The sequence below is a fragment of the Scleropages formosus genome, chromosome 14 (genome assembly GCF_900964775.1).
Source record: "Scleropages formosus chromosome 14, fSclFor1.1, whole genome shotgun sequence".
In the NCBI taxonomy this organism is placed as follows: Eukaryota; Metazoa; Chordata; class Actinopteri; order Osteoglossiformes; family Osteoglossidae; genus Scleropages; species Scleropages formosus.
The window spans coordinates 12,183,913-12,206,051 of record NC_041819.1 but is presented as its reverse complement, the minus strand read 5'-3'; the positions used below and the strand labels follow the sequence as shown (position 1 = coordinate 12,206,051).

Below are 22,139 nucleotides of genomic sequence, written 5' to 3'. Positions count from 1 at the left end.
GCGGTGTGACCGACAGGCTACATTCCCATGAACAAAAAGGGAAAGAGCAAGCCGTTGCTGATGACTCTAAGTCGACTCTCTAGCATCGAAGCATTGCAGTTCCCTTTGAAAAAACCATCATACATACTTAATACAATAATGGTTGGGGAGACATAAACAGTCCCTTTGACTACAGTATGCAAACAATCACAGGTGGCCGCATTGCCAGAATTATAGTGATGTGAAATGTTCACTTTGGGGCCTCGAGAAGTCTGCAAGGAAGCTGCTACACACAACAGCGGTAATAAAAGCACTAAAGCTGCGAGATTTATGACTGAGGTTTTGGTTAAGCAGCCACAGTAACTAAATGATAGATAATGTGCAGTGGAGTCTGTGCTCTAATGACTGTGAATTTGCACTACTGGCTTTCAGCTGTGTTGTGTTCAGTACTGAATCTATGGAAAGGAGCATGTTTTGTGTAAATTTGTGGACTTTGTATGATCCTCTAATTCCATCATAAGTCATGAAGACATGACAACAATTACACATGAAAATTATGGGTACATAAGAAATTCTACAATTTTTTGGAAAAATTTCACATAACGTACACGTTTCCTAAACGTAAAATCCATTTTCTATAATTCAAAGTACGCTTGTTTTTCAGTCATTAATATTTGTTCAATACATTCGAAAAGAGGTGCATTTTTTTGGGAGGCGTAAGAACAACAGCGCTGTCTCAGCTCTCTTATTATGTATTCGTAAAATTCAATCTCGCCTTTTCTTTCGCTCAGTCCTCACATTGTTACCTTATGTTAGTGCACGCTGAATCGATTTCCACAACATGTTAATTTTCGGTTAACATCAACAACTGCACTTTGCAAAAATAATGGTCACACCATTCCTAGTTCCGCTTCCAAAAATTCACCAAAGGCCTGTAATAATATTTCAGCTCCAGCACAGTGTGTGCCTGCTCGCTATTGTACAGCGCGTGCCTCACTGCTGTTGCAATGGAGACAGCATAAGCCGTGCCAGACTATTTGTATGTGATGCAGTTTGAAGGCTTTAAACTGTTCCCTAAATTCAAACTGTGCTAAACATGGCACAAAGAACTTCAACTTGAACCGCAACTTTTAATTAACTAGCAAACTTTGATTTAAAAAAAAAAAAAACTTAAAAAGCCAATAAAGAGAATTAAGCCATTATATGAAACACAAGACCCACACTGTGCCCGTCTCAGTCTGTGCTTCAGAGTTCCGGTGAGCTGTTTTACTTACATGGTGCTGAGTGACGGGGTAGAGGAAATAGTGAATGTAAACTGGTACTTTATTAAAAAGCCTCCACCTGGTGTCTCTATTGCATCCGGCGAGTGTTCGCTTTGGGTGAGAAACATCCTCATTAGATGGACTGATCTGATGACTCTCTGTGTGAATGATGTTTCACAGAGGTTACTTTGTGAAGGATGAGTACTGAGAAAACAGCGCTTCAGGGTACGTATAAAACAGTGACTTTATCCTACACAGGTACAATTTAAACCTCATTCTTATACGGTCTGATTGTATTAGACAAAAAGTTCTTTTGCGCTGATTGTGGTTAGAGGAATTCACATGATTCACTTATCCTGCTTTTTTACAACATGTGTTCTTTTTATTATATTGAATTAATATTTAATGATCTGCTGCCGGTAACAGGGTTCTAAAGATGTGTTTTATTTAATAAGCATGTGTTGTAGATGATGAATCCTCCTTGTGATCATTTGCGTGAAAAACACTGATAGAAATGAATAAAAACAGACAACAAATAAAAACCCACCTACTAGTGGTAATTTTATTTTTCTGACAGCTGGATCCTAATACAAAAATGACTATTTTGCTGTTGACTGGCTCATTTACATACAGCTCGTGTCAGGGAGACCGCACAGAGCATCTTCCATTGTCGGACCTGGAGGAAACATGCGAAGCCCATCATGTGCTGCATAATAACTTATTTGAAATTGTTGCCTCTAATTAATACAGTCATTAAAATTTCAGTCCACTTCTGTAACTGGAAAATATTGTCATCTTCCCGCTAATCTGCCTAAGAAAAGTCACAAGTGTAAAGTAAATTGCAAAATGGCACCACTGCATATCAGACCAGTATGAGAAATACAAGATATTTCCCAAAAAAGGTGATTCTGTACAATTATAGATGCAGCACAGAATCCAAAACATTGTTTCTCGGTGCTTCACTGGAAACGTCTGAGCTGCAGTGCGCCAAAAGAACTACTTATTGTGTATTGGAACAGCAAACAGGTTGCCCTTAAATTGTGCTTCATTCCCTTTGCATTACTTCCACTCAGCATCCGTCTAGTTAAACAGCACAGATACAGTACCCACACTACCTCACTGAGCATTCTTTCTGAAGGTGCTCTGGACTCAAAATGTGATGCTGTTTGGTCCAAACAGGCAGCGGGTTTGGCTGGGGCCTGCTTTGTGGTGGGGCTGGGGTTCGAATCCTGCTTGCGGTGGACTGGCATCCTGTCTGGGGTGTGCTCTGTGTTGCAGGGTTAGACTCTGGCTCACCGTGACCCTGCTTGGGACAAGCGGTTGTAGACATTGTGTGTGTGTGTTTGGTCCAACTGTCTTCTCCAGCATACTATATGTGGAGCCTGACTCCAGGAGCTGAGCAGCATGTGAAGGAACATCTTAGACTACTGCATTTCTGCTGATCAGACAAATTATAGTCCACGTTTCTTTAAAATTTCTCTGCAACACCCCATGGGCCCCACTTTTGTTATTACTTTTTTCATGTGTCTGATTTACTACTCATGGCACTGGGCTGGAGAACATTTTTACACATCTAAATATACATCTTAGGGCAGCAGGACGGCCAGGCGAAGCTGCATTCTGGGACTCTGTGTTCAGTCCATCCACAGCCTCAGTGGCTTCCAACCCGTTTCTCAGGTTCCAACAATGATTCAGCGCTTCTCCACTCAGAAATAACCTGCATGACACCTCCACCTGTGTTTCCAGTGTCCAGTGCCTTGTGACTGGTCGCGTGCAAGCTCTTTTGGACACTAACGCTGCAAAAAATACCCCCTGCATGCTTTCGCTCACATAACAGAAGGCGCACGTGTGACAAAATGAATGAATTCACTCGAGGAGAAACTGTTCTTGCTAAAAGATGTACAACACTTGTGTTTGGCCACTGGAACCTTGGGGTGAGGATACAGTCTGAAGAAAGGAAAGAGAACAAGTTCACCACAGGTGAACGCACAGAGCAGCCACTTTCGGGAAGCAGTCAGACACGGTGTCCCGGGCCAAGGAATCGTGACCATCTTTCATCTAGATATCTGTAACAGAAGGCCCCAGGTAACGGAAGGGTTAACAAAATGATATAGAAACACACTGTATTTTCAAGTTGTTTAAATGCAAGCCGGCAAAAATAATTTCCTTCCCTCTAATCATAATTAACACCAAAATTTACCTGTTAGACACAAAAAAAAGTGAAATGTACGCATTTCTTGGTGCTACTGTTACAAAACTTCTTTGTAAAGCTTTTACAATTTCATCTTGTTTACATTTACTCATTTTGCTGACATTTTTTCCTGAAGTGACTTATGATGTTAAGTTATATGCACTTAATTACCTGTTTACACAGCTGGGTTACTTTATACTGGAGAAATTCAGGGCAAGTACCTTGTTCCGCGCACGAAAGGTAAAGCATGGAGGTTCTCCGTTCTGGCTCCGTTGTGGTGGAACGACCTGCCCTTCTCACTCAGAACTGCTGAAACTCTGTCCACATTCAACAAGGGTCTGAAAACTCACCTTTTCCAGACTCACTTCATCCAAGATTTCTCCAGGTCATGTATGGTGTAAATGTTCATGCACCGTAACTTTATGATCATCCCCAGATAATCCTGCATTGTATGTAAATGTCTGTGTACCTTTTTAAAAAAAAGTGGAGGAAGGTTATCAAGATTCATCTATCCTGGGTTTTATGCACCTACTCAAGCGATGAACATCAGTGCATAAAGTGGAAAGAAACAAAAATAAGTTTACTTAAGAATCACGTCTGCAGCTATGTCTCTTTCTCCTAATGTAATGCACAAATTGTATTTTCTCTGAGATGTACGTTGCTTTTGAGAAAAGCATCTGCTAAATGAATAAATGTCAACGTAATGCTCCAGGTGTCATTGCAACAGACAGACGGCGGACAGGCAGGTAGGTTGTGAACCCGAGTGCGGGTTGGTTTTATTTGTTTCTCCAGATTCAAAGGGCAGGACAGGATCAAGGTCAAAGACAGGCGGAAGATCTTCAAGGCGTGAACGTCACAACAAGGGCAAGGCAAACTCGGTGGTCAGAAAACAGGCAAAGGTCAGGAATCAGGAACGGAGGCCATCGACACAGAACGTGAGCTCACTGATACTGCAAAACCACAAAGGCATTTGCAAGAATCCACATTGTCTTGCTGACCCGGAGCTCCTTTTATCCTGTGAGTCAATTAGTCACAGGTGTTGCCGCACCGCTCGTTCCTGGGGGCGTGACACCAGGGTACTACAGCAGGAGGTAGGGCTTGAACCCGCAACTTCTGAGGCTATGGAGAGCAGCGCCAAACACTACACTTGGTGCTGCCTCCGTAAGTAATAAGCTAGGGAAATAAATAAATAAACCTCTGGATTTTTTCTTTTTTTTTTTTTAACACCAGAATAAAACATGAATGCCAAATTATTTGTTCACATGATCTGGTTAACTCATAATCGACATTCGAGGAATGACAATAAAACGCACTTGAACTTGAACTGTGTGAAATGACCAATTGTAACACATCACAAAAGCTGTCATTGTACATCATTCCCTTGACATGTGGCATAAGACAACGATACTGACTGCTCGTCTGTTTATCAAACAGAATCCGTGAAGGTGACAAAAGGAACATGAAGGTATACGAACAACAACCATGAAAACAAGAACAATGAGAGTGAAACGATGCGTATCGGCATGGTTTAAAAACCTTCAAAAACGATATGCGGTAGAAGAAACAGCAAGAGAGCAGAGTTTCTGGAATGTTCACTTACACCGAGAGCTCGGTTACAACTCCACAGAACTCCTCTGGTGAAATTGCCATGATCATTCCTAAGAGAATTCTTAATGGCATTCAACTGAAACCTTCCCTTCCAAATTCACTAATTAAATTGAAATAGATTAACTCTCCATAGTAGCATTAATTGAAGTAATCAAGTATCTCATTACTAGTTAACTGGCCCCGTGTAGATTCAAGCAGTCAACCTGATAATATCAACGTCGTCACAGGGACACATTATCTTTCCATAAGGTCACTTTAAATAGACATTTTATCTCGGTTTTGAGTTTAACAAGGACTTACCAGAAATAGCAGTACATATTTGTTGGTATACTGTAGATGGGAATTGCCACGCTGGGTGAAATCTGCCAGTATACTGTAAGGGTGTTACTCTATGTGATTGCTTCATTAGCTATAGACAATGGCATTAAAGCGGAGAGCTTAAATGGCACTTGATAGTCTTTGCCAAAAAACTCCTTTGTTTTACTTTTTACTCTAGAGAGAATCATTGTATTGTCTGCACATAAAAAAGAGTATTGATTCTAGGAAATTGAACGGCACTTTTCCAAAGGAAGTTGTCAACATGTAGCCACAGGACAGTAAAAACAACAACCGCCTGAACTACACCAACCTGTAATGTATTATAAATGTACTCATGTTCACTGACATGAGAGGCTTTTATGCTGGGTTGAACTTTACATGAAAAGAGTAAGATATGAATTAGTCACTGGGTAAAATGTATGTTTTATTAACACTATACTCATTACATATTGATATGGTTGGAGTTGTTTTTCCTTTTGTGTGACACTGGGACACTAACGCTAAGAAGACATGATGTCATCAGTCTGAAGCTTAATGTGACACTTGAAGAGAAGGCAAAAGCCACAACAACACCAGGTTTTTGAGCCACATTAAAAACAAAAACAAGCGCAGGAACAATGAGTTGCCCTGCATAATAAAGGCCTTATTAATCTGATTGCTGTGGTGTTAATGCCACAACGGGCAGCTGCTCATTTAGGCTTGGGGTCTGTGATAGGATGAATGGACCCCCCCCCCCCCCCACCCTCTGCTGCTCAGCTCATCAGATTGAAGATTCTAATCTTCTTTGTGAAAGATTATGAGACCAATCATACTCTCTCGTGGGACTTGATCAGGTTTGTCTGACAGCTCGTGAGTAAGATGCAGAGAAGATCAAAAGGTAGTCAGACTGATTCCTCCTCCATCTATGATCTGAGAACCAAACCTGATGCTGCTTACAGATGCATTCCAAGATGCAACACAATGTTTGTTTGTCACTTTCCCATTGTTGTATGGATTTTTGAAGTTCTTTGGTTATTTGCAAGAGCCCCGTGGCAATTTGCTTTCACAAGAACAATAGGTAACATGTGATTGGCTGCAATCCAGCCTTCAGCTGAAAACATCCCTGCTTGACTGTAAAAAACAAAAATCACATTTAGAATAGACATTTTTCAGGAGGCTAGAACTAGGTGTAACAGTGCACCATCCTCCACCTCTACTCAAAAGTTCTATCTGAAAGACAGGAGGCGATGTGCCCAGATCGGTGTTTCTGTTTAAGACCTTGTAAATAAGGATATAACTGAAATTTAATTAACTCCTAAATTACCTTTCTTCATCACATTATTCAAGCGTTGATGCATTCACAAGACCTAATGAAGAATATGCAATGATTGAGGAAGCCAGATGGACAGTAATATGAGGCTAATGATTAGTGTTTTGCATTTTACATTTCATGGGTGGAGGGATAAAACACCTTATTGTGCTTTACTGCCCTGTGATTTACATTTTACACAGGAGTCTGTGACGACTTAAACAAACATGTGCTCCATCCTTCCTCGCCAGGATCAGCACAACTCAAGCACTGTGGCTCTTCTTCTGAAATCAACCGGTGGGGACAATACTGGGCTGTCAGCGAACAACACAGGCTTGGCAGGACCATACAGCACATTAAATTATAGCGGCGTTACGGGCAGAAGGATAGAAATCACTGAATTTGGACTCTCGAGTTTGACTTGTTCCTATGGGTTATGGCATATGAAGTAGAAAATCAACCACACTGTCATTTTTCTATATTTACAGGTTTAGATGTTTGTATAAATGGTGGATAAAAAGGTTTGGACTTTTGCCTAGCAAATGGAAGATCCCTTTTTCAAATCTCAATGCTGCTGTAGCTCTCTTGACAGTGATACTATGAACTGATACAGTAAGTATACCCTGCTTTTTAAATAGGTGAAATCATGGTAAAGTTGCGTGTCTTAACACTGTAAATCTCCCTGGACAAGGGAATCAGCTCTGAAAAAGTTAAAGAACAAATGTTCATAATGTGCATAGAGAAACTAAACTGGAGAAACGAAGAAAAGCGACTGAGGGACAGAATACTGGAATATGACCCTACTTAAATTCCAGTCTAAACTTCAGTATTTCTACAGAAGCCTTTTGCACTACGTTCGGGGCTGTATGCACTCAAACTACAGCTTTCAATTAATAACTCATAGACTTATGAGTCTAGAGTTAAGGCTGCTGTAAGTACTTTCAACAAGCATGTGCGAGAAAACGCCCTGGGCCTTTGCTGTGCGAACGGCATTAGCGCGGCCGCTTCTCCCCGCCGACTTCTGGCCCCCGCGACTGAACGCCAGTTCCACGGCGAACCGGACGGGGGCGCCATTCCCAGCCGGCATTTCCAACACACTGGCTGCGCCGCGTACTACTGCAAAACAACCTCCTGGACCAAGAGACAGCTCCCCAGAAGCGTTATTTTGATATCACTTGCCAGGTTTGGGCGGGGAGGGGGGCACCGCTTACTACTGCCAAATAAACGTGTCTGTGGATTTCTTTAAATGATCGCAGTTAAGAAAATGGTAAAATTCCACATGTTCTGACAAATTTCAAATAACCGCATAATATATTATTATTATAGCAGCCTAGGCTATTATCCGACTGTAAACCATCACGTTAAAATGTAATAGCAAATAAATAACGTTACAATCATGGTAACTACGCCGGAAGCACAGACTAGATCATCGGTGCGGCTAAATGAATCATGTGGGCACTCAAAAATAGACCATCATACGTGTTATGTAAGACGATGCGCAGCCTTTCCCACTTCGTTTCCGATTCGACATGTACAGTAATGTTTACAACACAAGAGGCCACGGGCAGCACTGGACGCTTTACAGTGGTACGGACGCATTTACCGCGCGAAGGCGGCCGAAGGGCGCCGCGGCTCAGTGTGGCTGCGTGTGGCTCCGCAGCGAGCGCTGCACTTGTTTACAACCGAGACGGGCGGGCGGGCGTGCGCGCGCACGGACGCGCGTCCACGGAGAGGCTCTGAACGCGTCCCACAGCGCAGTGGGCCAGCCCACCCACATCCACGCGTGTTACTCACCAACTTGTTTACGTCTTTCGGGATGCGACAGCGAAAGTACTTTTTTTTTTTTTCTTAAAATTAAAACAGAAATAAAACAAACCGCGCAATGATGAATGTGCCACATGCATTTTCTGCAGGGACTCTGATCATGTATTTAATCTACGCCATACTCAGAAATAAATAATATTATATTTGAATGTTCTAATTGTTTTGATTGTGTAGGCACAGCCTTTATTTAACTCAACGACTGATTTCGACTGCGTACTTATGATATTAACAGTAAGTATAGGTAACTCACACTTACTTTTCCATACCAGCTTAGCTGTTTACAAAACTGCTTAAAACATATCGGGTTATTCAATAGACGTTATCGTAATAAAAACTGTTTTCAGACACACTCACACGGGAATAACATACGACATTAACAAAATCTTTCCAGTATTTTTAAAAGTATTATTCATAGCGACAAGAAGACGCAAACACCCCACACTAACAACACGCGTGGGGAATCACACAGGCAATGAATGAATAGGTTTTTCTGAAACATTTGATCTGTAGTAAGACATGCTCTGCATCCAACGTAAATACTTACGTCTAAATTTGCTGAAAAAGCATTTTAGTTTATTTTTTCAGAGGACTAACCGGTTTGCCTCTGACTAGATAAGATCTATTGAATTTTTCAGAAAGATAAACGTAAACATTCGGTCCTTTACCAAAATGCATTTACAAAAATTATTAATGCGCACACTGGAACACTGCCATCGCATTGTCTCAAGTACAAACTTCTGTGACTCAGAACTTCTGCAGCCTCCGCAGTGCTTGGGCGCTACGAGAGTGGGGCGGGACCAAAGCCGGAAAATGGGCGTTTCCCTTGCTTGTGACGCGTTAGCACTGCTATCAATCACTCGGGCGAACCAATGAATCGAATGAGCGGATCAACAGTGGAACACCCCGCCGACAGACACGCCCCCGTAAGGGTTACCCCGCCCAGTGCGAGTGTGTGTATTCTCCCCCCCCCCCCTTTCTTTTTTTGTAACTAAAGCTGGATGTGTAGAACGTCACATGTTGTTTTTCCTCTTCAGTACAAGTCACTCGCTGATGTGTGTTATTTACTGTGAAACTGTTCCAGGTACCGAATGGGGAACTCGCCGCTGCGAAGGAGATAAGGGGCGAGGAGACACACAGACGCGGGGCTTTTTATTTTTTTGCACTTGAGTCTGATCAGATAGAACAAGTTAAAGGGAGACGAAGAAAAGTGAGCGCGCGGGACGATACGATAGAATGGCCAGTCCGCCGAGCACGGAAGGACACTTGTTCTCCAGTGTGAATGTCAGCGGTAACGTTAAGAAGTGCGGCTATCTGAGGAAGCACAGGCACGGGCACAAGCGCTTTTTCGTGCTGCGGGAGCAGAGCGACGGGTCCCCCGCCAGGCTGGAGTACTACGAGAACGAGAAGAAATGGAGAAACAAGTCGGCTGCGAAGAGGGTCATTTCTCTGGGCTCCTGCCTGAACATCAACAAGAGGGCGGACGCCAAGCACAAATACCTGATCGCCCTGTACACCAAGGACGAGTACTTCGCGGTGGCCGCCGACAACGAGGAGGAGCAGGAGAACTGGTACAGCGTCCTCACCAGCCTCATGAATGAGGGCAAGGGGAGCGAGGGCTCCGCGTGCAGCTCCGCGTCCTCGCTCGTGGGCTTCGAGGAGGCGAACTACGGCATGATCACGCCGGCCAGCGCCGTCTACAAGGAGGTCTGGCAGGTGAACCTGAAATCCAAAGGTCTCGGACAAACCAAGAATTTGACGGGGGTGTACCGCCTGTGTCTGTCCAGCCGCACCATCAGCTTCGTGAAGCTGAACTCGGAAGTTCCCTCCGTCATTCTGCAACTCATGAACATCCGGAGGTGCGGCCACTCGGACAGCTTCTTCTTCATGGAGGTGGGCAGGTCTGCGGCCACGGGACCCGGGGAGCTGTGGATGCAGGCGGACGACTCCGTGGTGGCGCAGAACATCCACGAGACCATCCTGGAGGCGATGAAAGCCATGAAGGAGCTCTCCGAGTTCCGACCCCGGAGTAAAAGCCAGTCCTCGGGCACCAACCCGATCTCCGTGCCCACCAGGCGGCACTTGAACAACTTGCCCCCGAGTCAAACTGGACTGCTAAGGAGATCGAGGACAGACAGCATGGCAGCGGTTTCCCCTCTCAGCAAGTTCTCTTCTTGTAGGATTAGGACGGCCAGCGAAGGAGACGGCACCATGACCAGGCCAGTATCGATAAGTGGGAACCCGGTTAGCCCCAGCCCCAAGCAGACTCTTCTGAGCAGATCTAACACAGTCACCATCAGGCCCGGCAGGATGTTTGAGTCGTCCGTGCTCCATCACAGCAAGTCCATGTCCATGCCGGTGTCCCGCTCCCCTCCTTCTGCCATCAGCCCAGTGAGTCTGTCCACCAGCGGTGGCAACTGCTTCAATTCCGAAACCGGCCAGCGTTCAGCCAGCACCGGTGCCTCCGCCTCCGAGTCGCCAAGCGATACCGGCCTCGCGTCATCTGATTATTATGGATCCAGTCCCGCTGACACAAGACAGCATCTCCCTAACCGGAGCAATACGCCGGAATCCATCGGAGGCACACCCCCCTCTCGTGAGGCCAGCGATCTCTGCGGGTATGTGGTGATGGAGAGGCCGTCCGGTAACCACTTTAACCACAGCTGCAGGTGGGCATCTCGTGACGAGGTACTGGAGACGGCGTACAGGAAGAGAACGTATTCGCTTACCACGCCGTCTCAGCAGAGGGCGCCATCACAGGTGTCCTCCGCCTCGCTGGATGAGTATACTCTGATGAGGGCAACGTACAACAGTGGCCCCTCTGGGCTGAGCTCATGCGCGGCTTCACCGAAAATCACGTATCCTGAAGATTACGGAGACATAAACATTGGATCTCTGAAAAGCTCAAATGGCAACCTGGATGACAATGGGTACATGCCCATGACCCCTGGCGTGGCTCCACAGGGCAGCGGCAAAAGCAACTATATGCCAATGAGCCCCATGATAGTCTCTGCACCTAAACAGATCATCAAACCCAGGTCACCGGTTCAGACTACGGGACACGGCTCCCAAACGGCATCGCCCAGCAGCTGCTCTCTGGATGACAGCGGCTACATGAGGATGTGGTGCGGCTCCCGGCTGTCAGTGGAGAGCTCAGATGGGAAGCTTACCGATGGTGAGTATGTGAACATGTCGCCGGTGGAGCCGTGTGTGTCACTGACGCCACCGGATTACTCCAGCAGGTCTCTGAGTGGCGAGCCCCCTCCCGGTTCGTACACCTTCAACTCCCTACCCCGCTCTTACAAAACGCACCTCACCAGAAATGGTGACAGCGACCAGTACGTGATGATGAACTTGCAGAGTCAGAAGATCACGGAGGAACCTAACTGCTGTGCGGTGTCTGGCAGCTCAGCTGTGACGGCAGCCCGCTCTGCGCCCTTACCTGTCAGGGAGAATGGAGGTGAGGGTTCAGGGCACAAGGGGAGGGCCAGCAGGCCCAACAGATTAGCGCTGGACACTCTAAAGATGCTGCCGAGTATGAACGAGCACCCTTTACCCACTGAACCAAAAAGTCCCGGGGAGTACATTAATATAGACTTTGGTGGACCTGCCAAGTCGTCTCCGCCATCCCGGTCCTCGGACAGTCTGGCATCGTCTATGGGCTCAACCAACAGCCACAGAAGATCCCCCCTGTCTGACTATATGAACATTAATGTTAATGCACAATCGCCCAAATCAGCAGGTGCCCCTGCAGACCCTCTGAATGCCATGTACAAACTGTCCCTGTGCCAGCCTGAGAAGGAGGAGTACCTGAAGGTGCAAGTGGGCTTGGACAGCCCCCCTGGCACCGAGAACGATGAATACACAGAGATGACCTTTGGCATGGGCAGCAGCCCTCTGCAGCCTGTCTCGCAGACCTTTGAGGGCATTGAAGCCCCCAGTCCCAGCAATGCGGTTCAGCTATTAGCCCTCAGAGACCAGGGGCACACGGCGGTGGATGGGTTCCTGGTTCCTGGCGCCCCAGCGGACCCGGACCGAGGGGCGAAGGTGATCCGGGCTGACCCCCAGGGACGAAGACGTCACAGCTCCGAAACCTTCTCCTCCACCACCACGGTCACACCAGTCTTTCCCTCCTTCGCCCATGATGCCAAGAGGCACAATTCCGCCTCTGTGGAGAACGTCTCTGTATGGAACAGCGAGGGCTCCGATGAGGAGTACGGGAGTCCCATGTGCCGGGAGACCTCCGCAGGGTTCCAGAATGGACTCAACTATATTGCCTTAAACCTGATGGATGAGAATATGGGGACCTGTAAAAATCTTGTGAAGTTCAAAGCTGCCAGTTTTTGCAAAGGGGACATCGGTGGAATACATGTCACCCCTTTTGTGAGCCTGGGGTTTAAGGAGACAGCCACCGCAGTTAAAGGTGAGTAACAAGTTAAGATCTGCCTAAGTCCTTTAGAATTAAAAACGCAGAAGGGATATAAGCCATGCTTTGCTTCCTTGAGGTCATCTCTTAAGTTAAAACTGTCTTTGGTTATGCTTCAGTTTTTTTTTTTTTGTCCTGGACGTTGGAATCAGGAAAATGAATAAACTGTTGCAGCTTCAGCATGACCATGTTGCACAGAAAGTGTTAGATCATGGTAAAAACAGTTCAAGTCAGCATCTTGAGTAATGCAGTGCTCTGATAACATGGGCTGTAATCCCGGGTTTAGGCTGTAAAAAATGACATTTCACACTGAACTGCTGATGTTTTACACTGTCAGCCAGCACTGACCGGTGCTTCTCTATTAAATATTGATGCGGTCAGTAGCCGCCTGGCTCCGGACACCACTTCCGAAGTACTATAGTATTTGGATGGAACCTTAATGAGGAAGCGTGTAAGAGCTAAACCCGGGAGTGAAACACTGAAAAGCGGTTCTTGGATATTTGCTGATCGCACGTTATGTAATAACCGCGTTAATCCGGTCGCTCTTGACTTTACGCCGGAGTTGGGGCTGCGAGCTGCATCTGTTCCGCGGACCTGCGGACAGCGGCGTCCACAGCGCGCCTTTCTGCTGCGGGTACCGCGGCACCACGGTGTTCGTCCCCACGTTTGACAGCCCCGTGGGACATCATGCGGGTGGGAGAATTCGGGGGGGAGCGACATGTTCCTTACACGCCATTCGTGACAAACGCAATACAGAAGGGAAGGCTGAGCTCGCCAACCTTTATTTATTTATTTCTTTCTATCTATCTATGTATCTATTTTTGCCTGGGCGTCGTAATATCTGCACAACAAGCATTAAAACCAGTAGGAGTGAGGGAACGGCGTGTTTTTGTGTGTGCGCGCGCGCGCGCGCCCGAGCTCGTGATGTTCGTGCGGAATGACGGCCCACTGACGCAGGTTTGACGGGGACATAAGTGGGAATCGGATGCGCGAGGAGGAGGAGACGTGATATTCATGTGTGATGCTGTGTGTGATACTATACCGTGTGTGATGCTGCATCGTGCGTGATGCGGATGTCCGAGGCGCGCTGAGTGTTGCCGCTCCCGTGCACGTTGCCTAGGAGACGCGGTGTGTGTGTGTGTTGCCGGCCTTGAGGCGCACCGTCTCCCTGTGGTCCCTCACGTCCACCCGGCCCTTTGGTTTATTTTGAGGACGCACTGCCCCAACTTGACAGCTTGACCAAAACAATAAAAACACTCATCCCTCTTTTCATTCATGTCTTTTTTGGCACAGACTGTAGCTGTTACAATTTGCAGGAAAAGCGCAGTTTTTTTTCTCTCCATAATAATAACAGTAGCTGCAGAATCCCTATTAATGCTGCGTGTTGCGTAAGTAGAGCACAAAAGTGAACTCTGTGCTGTCACCTGTATGCCGCCGCACCACGACAATGCCAGAATGTTACCTGGAGCCGAACCAAACTAAATAGAAAAAAAGATACTCATGTTGCAGCTGCTTGGTCATTCAGCTCTTTATAGTTTAAAAGCGTTTGTACTGGACATGGAAATCCGTTGTTGAAAAGTTTTATTCCGTTGGCTTTGCTCTTTTAAACTGGTGAGCTACTTTGCTGTGCTCCCAGTGTCTCCTGGTTAAAATAAAAGTGCGGAGTCCACATTTTACAGTAGTAATAGATCTAAATCTGTAGTTCTTTCTACACAAAACGGTTAATATTCACACACACACAACTTGTCTGAAACCGCTTGTCCCAAGCGGTGACTTCTTCATCAAGGACACTAAGGGCGGGACGAACGAGTGAAAAAGGCTGCGCTCGTCGTATGGCTCCAGCCAGGTTGTCTCACGGCCTCTTTTCCTCACCTTGCCCTGTTCTTAACACGTGAGCCGTGCTTCATGTGCGCAGCTTCCCCACGCCGGCGACCCGAGCGCTTTCCCACCCCAGCCGAGCTCCAGTGACTCAGTTGTTTATCAGCCGTCAGGTAGCGCGCTTCGCGGCTGGAATGCAGAGTGTGCAAAGGTTGCTGGGAGAGGTGAATGCTCACTTGTTTTTGTGACCTTCTGGGTTTCACCGGGCTCTTATTCTCCCGACGAGCGCCTGAAAAACACGCTCGCTGAGACGTGGCTCTGTGGCTGGGGAAACGCAAGCTCCCCCGAGAACTTTGGCCGCTTGCTGTCCATTTGTTTTGCGTCCTCTCACTGTTTTTTGCGCTTACAAATCATGATCCAGGAGCCTCTTTTTTTTTTTTTTCCATTAAATTATCATTTACACTTCCAGCTGCCGGCTGTGTAAACATGACATGTATTCACATTTAAACAAAGTCATCGCAGTTTTTGAGCAATCATGTTACCAGAAAGCATGGGACGCGTGTGGAAACTCAACACGTTTCGGGGGCATGATTCTGATGCACCCGACTAGCCGGCAGAAAACCTTGAACCGTAATCTTGCTCTTAGCACAAGCGTGGCACGCATTCAGGGAGGGAAATCCAATTAAGTAAACATGAGTCGGCAGTCTGGGAGCGGCGTGTTGACGCGCTCCGATAAACGGTTCTCTCCGCTGGATGCTCGGCTCCGGAGCGCCGCTCGAGCCGCCATCGGCCGCTTTTCTGTTTTCATTGTACCTGGCGCAGATCAAAGGGCTCTGCGTGCCGTGCCGTGCCGTGCCGTGCCGTGCCCAGCCCCCGCGCTGCCCTGCGCCGCGCTCCAAAAGGGGGCGTGTCGGTGAGACACACGGCTCCTCACCTGATTGGCTCGTTTGTCTTGTGAGGAGTTCAGCGGAAAGACACGTCCTCGGGCTGCGGAGGCGAGCGGGGCCCAGGATTGGGGGAAGTGGGGGGGGGGGTTAAGATGATCGGCGGTGTGTCCGTTTGAAAACAAACCCGACTGCGCGAGGTGTGTTCTAGGAATGCCGCGGACCGTCGGTTATTCGCAGCATTCTTCAAAACGAAAGATTATCCCGTAACGAGAACACTGGCATTTATGTAATAGTCTCTCATACGGTCGTAATAACGGATTTGGCAACGGATAGCCGTCTTAATAATTAGAAGCAGAGCAACATGTTTACGAAAACGCACTGGTCCAGATCCCACGTTTCCCACGAGCCCGGAGGCTGCTTAAGGCATTTAGTTTTTGCTCATTAACCAGCGCTTATTGTATTTGGAATGCAAATTATTCGGGTTGTTTTGTCTACGCTGAGTGAAAGTGAGGCTGAGACTTTGGGAAAGGCTACTACTACCCTCATCTCTGTATAAACAACGTTTCGAGCATGAGAAGCAAGAGGGGGCGAGACTACGAAAGTGCCACCGTAGCACTGCTGACGAATGATGACTCATCGGAGTCCGCAGGAGGCTGGTTATTTGGCCAGGAGTTCTGATCACTGTGGCCAGCTGGGCAGTGAGATATTCAGAGTTTCCTCACAAATGGCCGGCGTTCCGGAAAGTGCCGTTTGACTTGCAGACTTGCGGAGCGCACCCCCACCCCCCAACAAATCAAATGGTTGACCTTTTACCTCGTTCCACAGTATACGAAGGGTCTGAAAGATTGCCGATGCGCTCAGGAGCCTCTGCACGGAGAGCTATTTTGAGGCGGCCCCTCTTTCCATTCCATTTTCCGGAGACGGCCTGCTCCAGCTGATGTCAGGCTTTCGGCACGGGCCGTAGGCGGGAGGGATAGTAAACACTCCTTTTCTTTTTTTTTTTTTTTTTTTTTAAAGCATCTTAGACCTCCTCGAGAGGAGTGTCTCTGCTGCGGCAGATGGCCGGGTCAGAGTCACGCACCTGCCATTCCGAGCAATGCTCACTTGTTATCAGGCACATCAGCGCCGCTAATGACCGCAGGCCATCTGCCGCTACAACAAAACAAGGGCCAGTGTGCGGATCACTCCGCTCTCTGTCCGTCCGTCCAAAGGACGGAGCGCCGCTCGACTCAGCTGTGAGCTCCAGCTCCATAGCTCTTTGTGGCATCCCTGACCCGGATCACCCTAAAGTGTATTCAGCTGGGAATAAGTAAGACGTCTCTATTGTGAAGAAAAAAAAAATTTATTCTGGCACAAATATTCTTGTGTGGACATGAAAAGCTGGTTCCTTCTCGTGCGCTTCATGATGACTCCTTCTCGGTCTGCTTTACAGGTATTTGTTATAGCCCATTCTTGAAAGAATTTTCGAGGAGTTTCAGCAGGTGGAAGCCATGTGTAGGTGCTGGCGAAGCAGTCCTCCAGAAGCATCTCTTACTATTCTTTGGTAGACCACAAACACCCCTGTGGTGCTCTCTAACTAACCCTGTACCTGGTCTCATAAGGATGCAGGATACACATCGAGTCCTGTGCCAGTCTCTGGTACAACCCTTATGGCAAAGTTTGCCTGCGGCCAATTCAAACTCGGTGATTAAAGTAGGCCGGGATGTTCCTTCCATAGATAAAAAAACGCCGCAAATGTTACCCACTTTTAGTTTAGCGTTAAGAAGGATTACCTCATGTGGGGGGGATTAGACATTGCTGAGCAGCTTGTTTTGTTTTAAATTTGGAGGAAGGAGGCATGCGGTCCCCGACCCTTCCAAAAGAAGTTTTTCAGCATCTAGATTACGTAAGCCCCCCCCGAATTCCCATAAATTCCACGGAAGGGAAGGGGTTTATTACAGGAAAAGTGCCCCGCTTGCTGGCAGCCTTCCAAGCCCCTGCTCCTATGCGCCCGGACCTGGAAAATTTATTTACGTGGACAACCCAGGTGAGACGGTGCTCTACAGACCAGGCGCAGATGGTATGACCTCGGTAAGTTTTGAAAGACTGCAGCAAAGCGTACACTTCTGCGTGAATTGTGCAGGTCCAGGGCTTTCTGGAGATGAGCCTTTAGTAAGACCTAGTTTTATTTAAGGCTCATGTAAACTATGGTAACCTTCAAGAGGAGCGTTTGGGGGGTTGTAAAGTCTTCCATTATTGGAACGTGTTTGCAGTTTTTTACCGCTAACTTACATGCTTGCATAACTGTAAGCGTGAGAGTTTTGCTCTTGCTAAATGCAGAACTTTTTGGACTCCTCATGTATTGAGTGTAGGTTTTCTTAAACTATATATAGATGAAGAGCAAACGTTTAGGACTCTGCTTTGGTTCGAGAGTGCTGCTCTTTTCGAGGTCAGCGGCAGTTCTTCATTGATCCTGATTTGTCAGCGCAAGTGAGAGGTAAAATGAAATAAAAGAAGTAACAAGTGAATGGGGATCTAGTGGCGCTCAGGTCAATGGGAAGCGCTCTTGCTTCAGCCAACGGCAGGCATTCGGATTGTTTTTTTTTTTTTTTTTTTTTGTTTAGCTTTGTTTTGTTTGTTTTCCTTTTTTCTTCTTAACGGTGGTGTCACATTCCTGTGCACGGGTGACATGAGATCCCAGAAGCTGCCCTGCTGAAAGGGAGCCTTCATGAATGCCAGGTTTGGAAATGCAGTATAAAAACTCGAGCCTCTCGTCTGTCACACACCGGGAATGTAAACACGCAGACGGCAACCATGTGACCGCGGGGTCGTCCGTTAGAGTGGAGGCGAGAGCTCAGCAAACCGCCACCCCCCCTCCACCCCCGCTGGAGACACCCGCTGTTGTGCGCCACAGTGGCAGGGAGGTAAACAAACAGACATCAAGTGGCCCATGTTTCTAACCTCTCTCCAGCTCTTCAGCGGGCATCTTCTCTCCACGTGTTTTCCAGGCTGCAGCACAGCTATATATAGCCAACGAACAGGAGAGAAACAATGGGAAAAAATGTGTGCATGTACACTGGCCAGGGGTCACGCGGTGCATGGCAGTTATTCTCGTACACGTAGGATGGTGCAGCATTTGAAATAACTTGCTAAATTGATTTTTTTTTATTATTTTTTATTTTTTTTTCAAATGTTGCCTTTCCCTGCCTGGTTTGGAGAGAATGGAGAGAATTGGGCTGAAATATAAATAATGTAAAATGACGATATTTAAATACACGTCATTTTGAGGCTGGACTGTAGGAATATTAAAGTCTCGTAAACAAACAGCCAGCAGACAGACGGGCCCTTCTGCCTCATTTAGCAGAATGTGGTAGGAGGGCGAGGAGTTTGTCATTTGGGAGACAGCTGAGTTGTGCCGGGCTGCTGCTGGTCCAGCCCCGTCTGTGGACCCCCAGCCTGGCTCCGTGAACTCATGGCATTCTCGAGTGGGACTCGCCGAGAGTCCCCCATCCCCCTCCGGTGACGTCAGCGGCCAAGTGGAAAACACTTCAGTCATCCCGTGTGCGTGATCGCCGTGTCGCCAAGAGGGAATTTGCACTCACTACCATTCAATGAACGAGCACAGAACAAGCCCTGTTTCCTTCCTTTTGAAGTATAATATCTGTGACCACCCATTCTGACAGCTTCATAGCCTCTTTGACAGCTCTGCAAAGGTGTTGTCACTGTGCTCGTTGTACAAAGCAGGTTTACTTCTTGTTTTGGCAGCCCTGCTGTGCGCTGTTTTGTACCTTTTCCACCTGACACAACCTGCCGTAGCACAGGCAAGCGCTGCACACACAAAGTGCCGTTGTGGTCTTTTACCCCGGGGGTGATTAGCGAGTTAAGCGACGTCCCAAGCCGCAGCGCAGATCTCGCAAAATCTGCAGTACGGGTAGAGCGGAGCGTGCCGGGAGTAGGAGGCGCTGCTTGGCCGCTCACCCACAAAGCGGGACGGCAGCCCCGTGTCAGAGCCGGTGCTGGAGGGAGCCTGTTTTGATATGCGCTGCCGAGGCACATCAAGGGGCTCCTGACTGCTGGCTCACAGGGACACGTGAGAGGGAACTGTGCGGCACCCGGACCCCTGTGCCAGCCAGAGGACCAGCAGGCAGGTCATTCCAAGCTGGGGGTGCAAGTGTTTGTGACCGTGAAGTGGCCTACATGGTGTCATGTCGGTAGTCGGACCGCTACACCAGTTCTGGAGTTAACTGCTTTCTTTCCTTCCGTGATGGTGCACGGGTACGTATGAGAATAAAGAGGGGGAATATGAAAACAATAGCCGCACCCTATTAATTACCATGTCATTAATCTAAACGAACAAACTCAGCATAAACTAATGCGCGTTGCGTTCCGTTTCGCGGAGATTGAAAATCCAAAGATTTTTTTTTTTTTTTGTTTTGCGAAAGAGAAATTAAAACACAGCTTCTTTTACATCTGGAAAGTAGGTGTTGTGATGATCCCACGCTTTTAAGACTCCAGCAAGGAGTGATCCTGGAGCATGTATACAACTACTATGTTTACTTAATATTGGCTGGGCTGTGGATTCTGGATAATTTGGGTGGTTTTGAAAGACAGAAGGGTAGGACACGGAGTTAGCGATGTAAAATCTAAACTGGATTAAATTACCTGAAAGGGATTACTTCCGTGTAGATGGTGCGATGGTGAAGCACAGTTCATGTAATAGTCAAGCTGACAGGAAGATCACATTACTGCTCTTAATCCAGTAACATGGCATGTATGACGTGGGCCTTTTACTGCGACAGTATCATCACCCAAGGCCATAAGTAATGGGTTTCTGTGGCCCGTTTGTTGTCTTCAAGCAATGAAATCATCCTCCACTTTGATAAGATAATTTACGTAACTCTGGAAGGAAGAGGGGAAAGAGCGTGGTCATCGTCAAACAAGTCTGGTGATGGACAAAGGGTTTATTATGGGGGAATTTGAAGCCATTCAACCGAGGCTTTGTAAAGTATGGGGGTACAGCTTTGCGGAAACATCCGTTTTCCCTGTTAAATAAATAAATAAATAAAGACACAGGCATCAAGCCTAAAAGCAGTTTACTTTTCCAAGACTGCCCTGGAACATGGCTTCCCCATGAAAATTACACGATTAAAAAGAGTGAAAAATGGTAAAAGAGACATTGTCACTGTCCACAAACAAACATTACAGAGAACCGCGATCACCGGAACACTGTGCCACGCTAATGGTAATTGCGGCGAAACCGTGAAGCGTCTCTCAGCAGCGACACGGCAGCATGCTGACTGTTGTCTGACTGGAACAGAATGGGCTGTGCTGGAAACGGCTGGCGGTGTCAGTGGACGCTGGAGACGTGGCCGGCGCTTTCTGCCGGCCCCCGCCCGGGGAAGGCACCTGCCACTTCAGTTTCGTGTAGCGGTAGAGCACGTATTCCTTACTTAGTAATGGCAGGGGAAGCTGCTGCCTAACCTGCTTCTTCTCCCTTTCCTGCTCCCGCCACCGTCCACGTGCGGAGGCTGGGCGGACAGGCACACAGGGGAGTGGAAGGAGGAGGGAGAACTGCAGTAACCCCAAACCCTCAGAGCTCCCCACAGGTCCGGTGGTATCGGTGTTGTTTACGCTGTCCCCCAGCCTGGCGACCCTGCCGGGCCTCATTGACAGACTTATCCATTTTCTCTCATTTGCGATTCTTTCTTTCAGACTAAATGGTGGGCAGGCTCCTCCCCCTCCCTCTCCATATCGAGGACTGAATATCGAGCAGATGGCCGGAGAAGGAGCGGGAGCGGAAGGCTGGATCATGTGCTGCTGTCTACGACCCCTTAACCCTGGAGTCCTGCCACGCCATGTGATGTGACACACGGCTCCTCCTTCCCCTCTTGACTCTTGATCAGGAACCATCACGTTGCTGCTCTCTAGATAAAAACTGTACAGAAGATAAATATGTAAATCGAGATATTACACTTCCACGTTATTGTTTTGCCACTGGTTTTTATTTGAGCTCCACATTTGTGACCCATGAACCTCATTCATAGACCTGTGAACCAAATCCGTGGGTTATTTCAGGAAGTGAACGTATCTGGTTATGTGGATAACTGAAGTAGGCATGCCAAAAAAGTCAGGATTATCCAGAGGCAAAAAACAAAAAAAAAAAAAAAAAGATGAAATGAGATCCTGTTGGACAATTTTTACTGTTGTCAACATGTTTGCATAAGTTAGCTGGATAACTTGAGTAATCTTGCTTGTGAAATACCCCCAGGAAATATGACTTGTTACTGATTGGTACACATGGGCATATACACAAACGCTGAATATTTATTTACCTTGGTGTGTGCATGCAGGTCATATTCCGTAGCCCTTCCCTCTAAACTGTTAACAGTAGGAAAGTTGCCTGAAGCCCTACCTCAGAAAAAGCCAGGTTATTAAAATATTATAAAAAGTATAAATTTTATTTAATATTTAAAATTTATTTTCAGATCTGAATGTTTGATAAAACCAATTCAAAGCCTTACTGACCTTGTCACGTATTACTTCTACTGAAGGTGTTTGGTTT

General features: G+C 47.1%; 1 protein-coding gene across 1 annotated transcript; it reads left to right on the top strand.

Annotated features, from left to right (window-relative positions):
• The first annotated feature begins 9,230 nt into the window (after positions 1 to 9,230).
• Positions 9,231 to 21,746, top strand: LOC108920068 (insulin receptor substrate 2-like). Its single transcript, XM_018728544.2, has 2 exons — positions 9,231 to 12,890; positions 21,290 to 21,746. The coding sequence occupies exons 1-2, from the start codon at positions 9,704 to 9,706 to the stop codon at positions 21,292 to 21,294; spliced, it is 3,192 nt and encodes a 1,063-aa protein (XP_018584060.1). The 5' UTR covers positions 9,231 to 9,703; the 3' UTR covers positions 21,295 to 21,746.
• Positions 21,747 to 22,139: the final 393 nt, after the last annotated feature.

Bases quoted from the DNA above. Each gene is read 5' to 3' on its own strand.
- LOC108920068 (XM_018728544.2), top strand. From the start codon at position 9,704: ATGGCCAGTCCGCCGAGCACGGAAGGACACTTGTTCTCCAGTGTGAAT.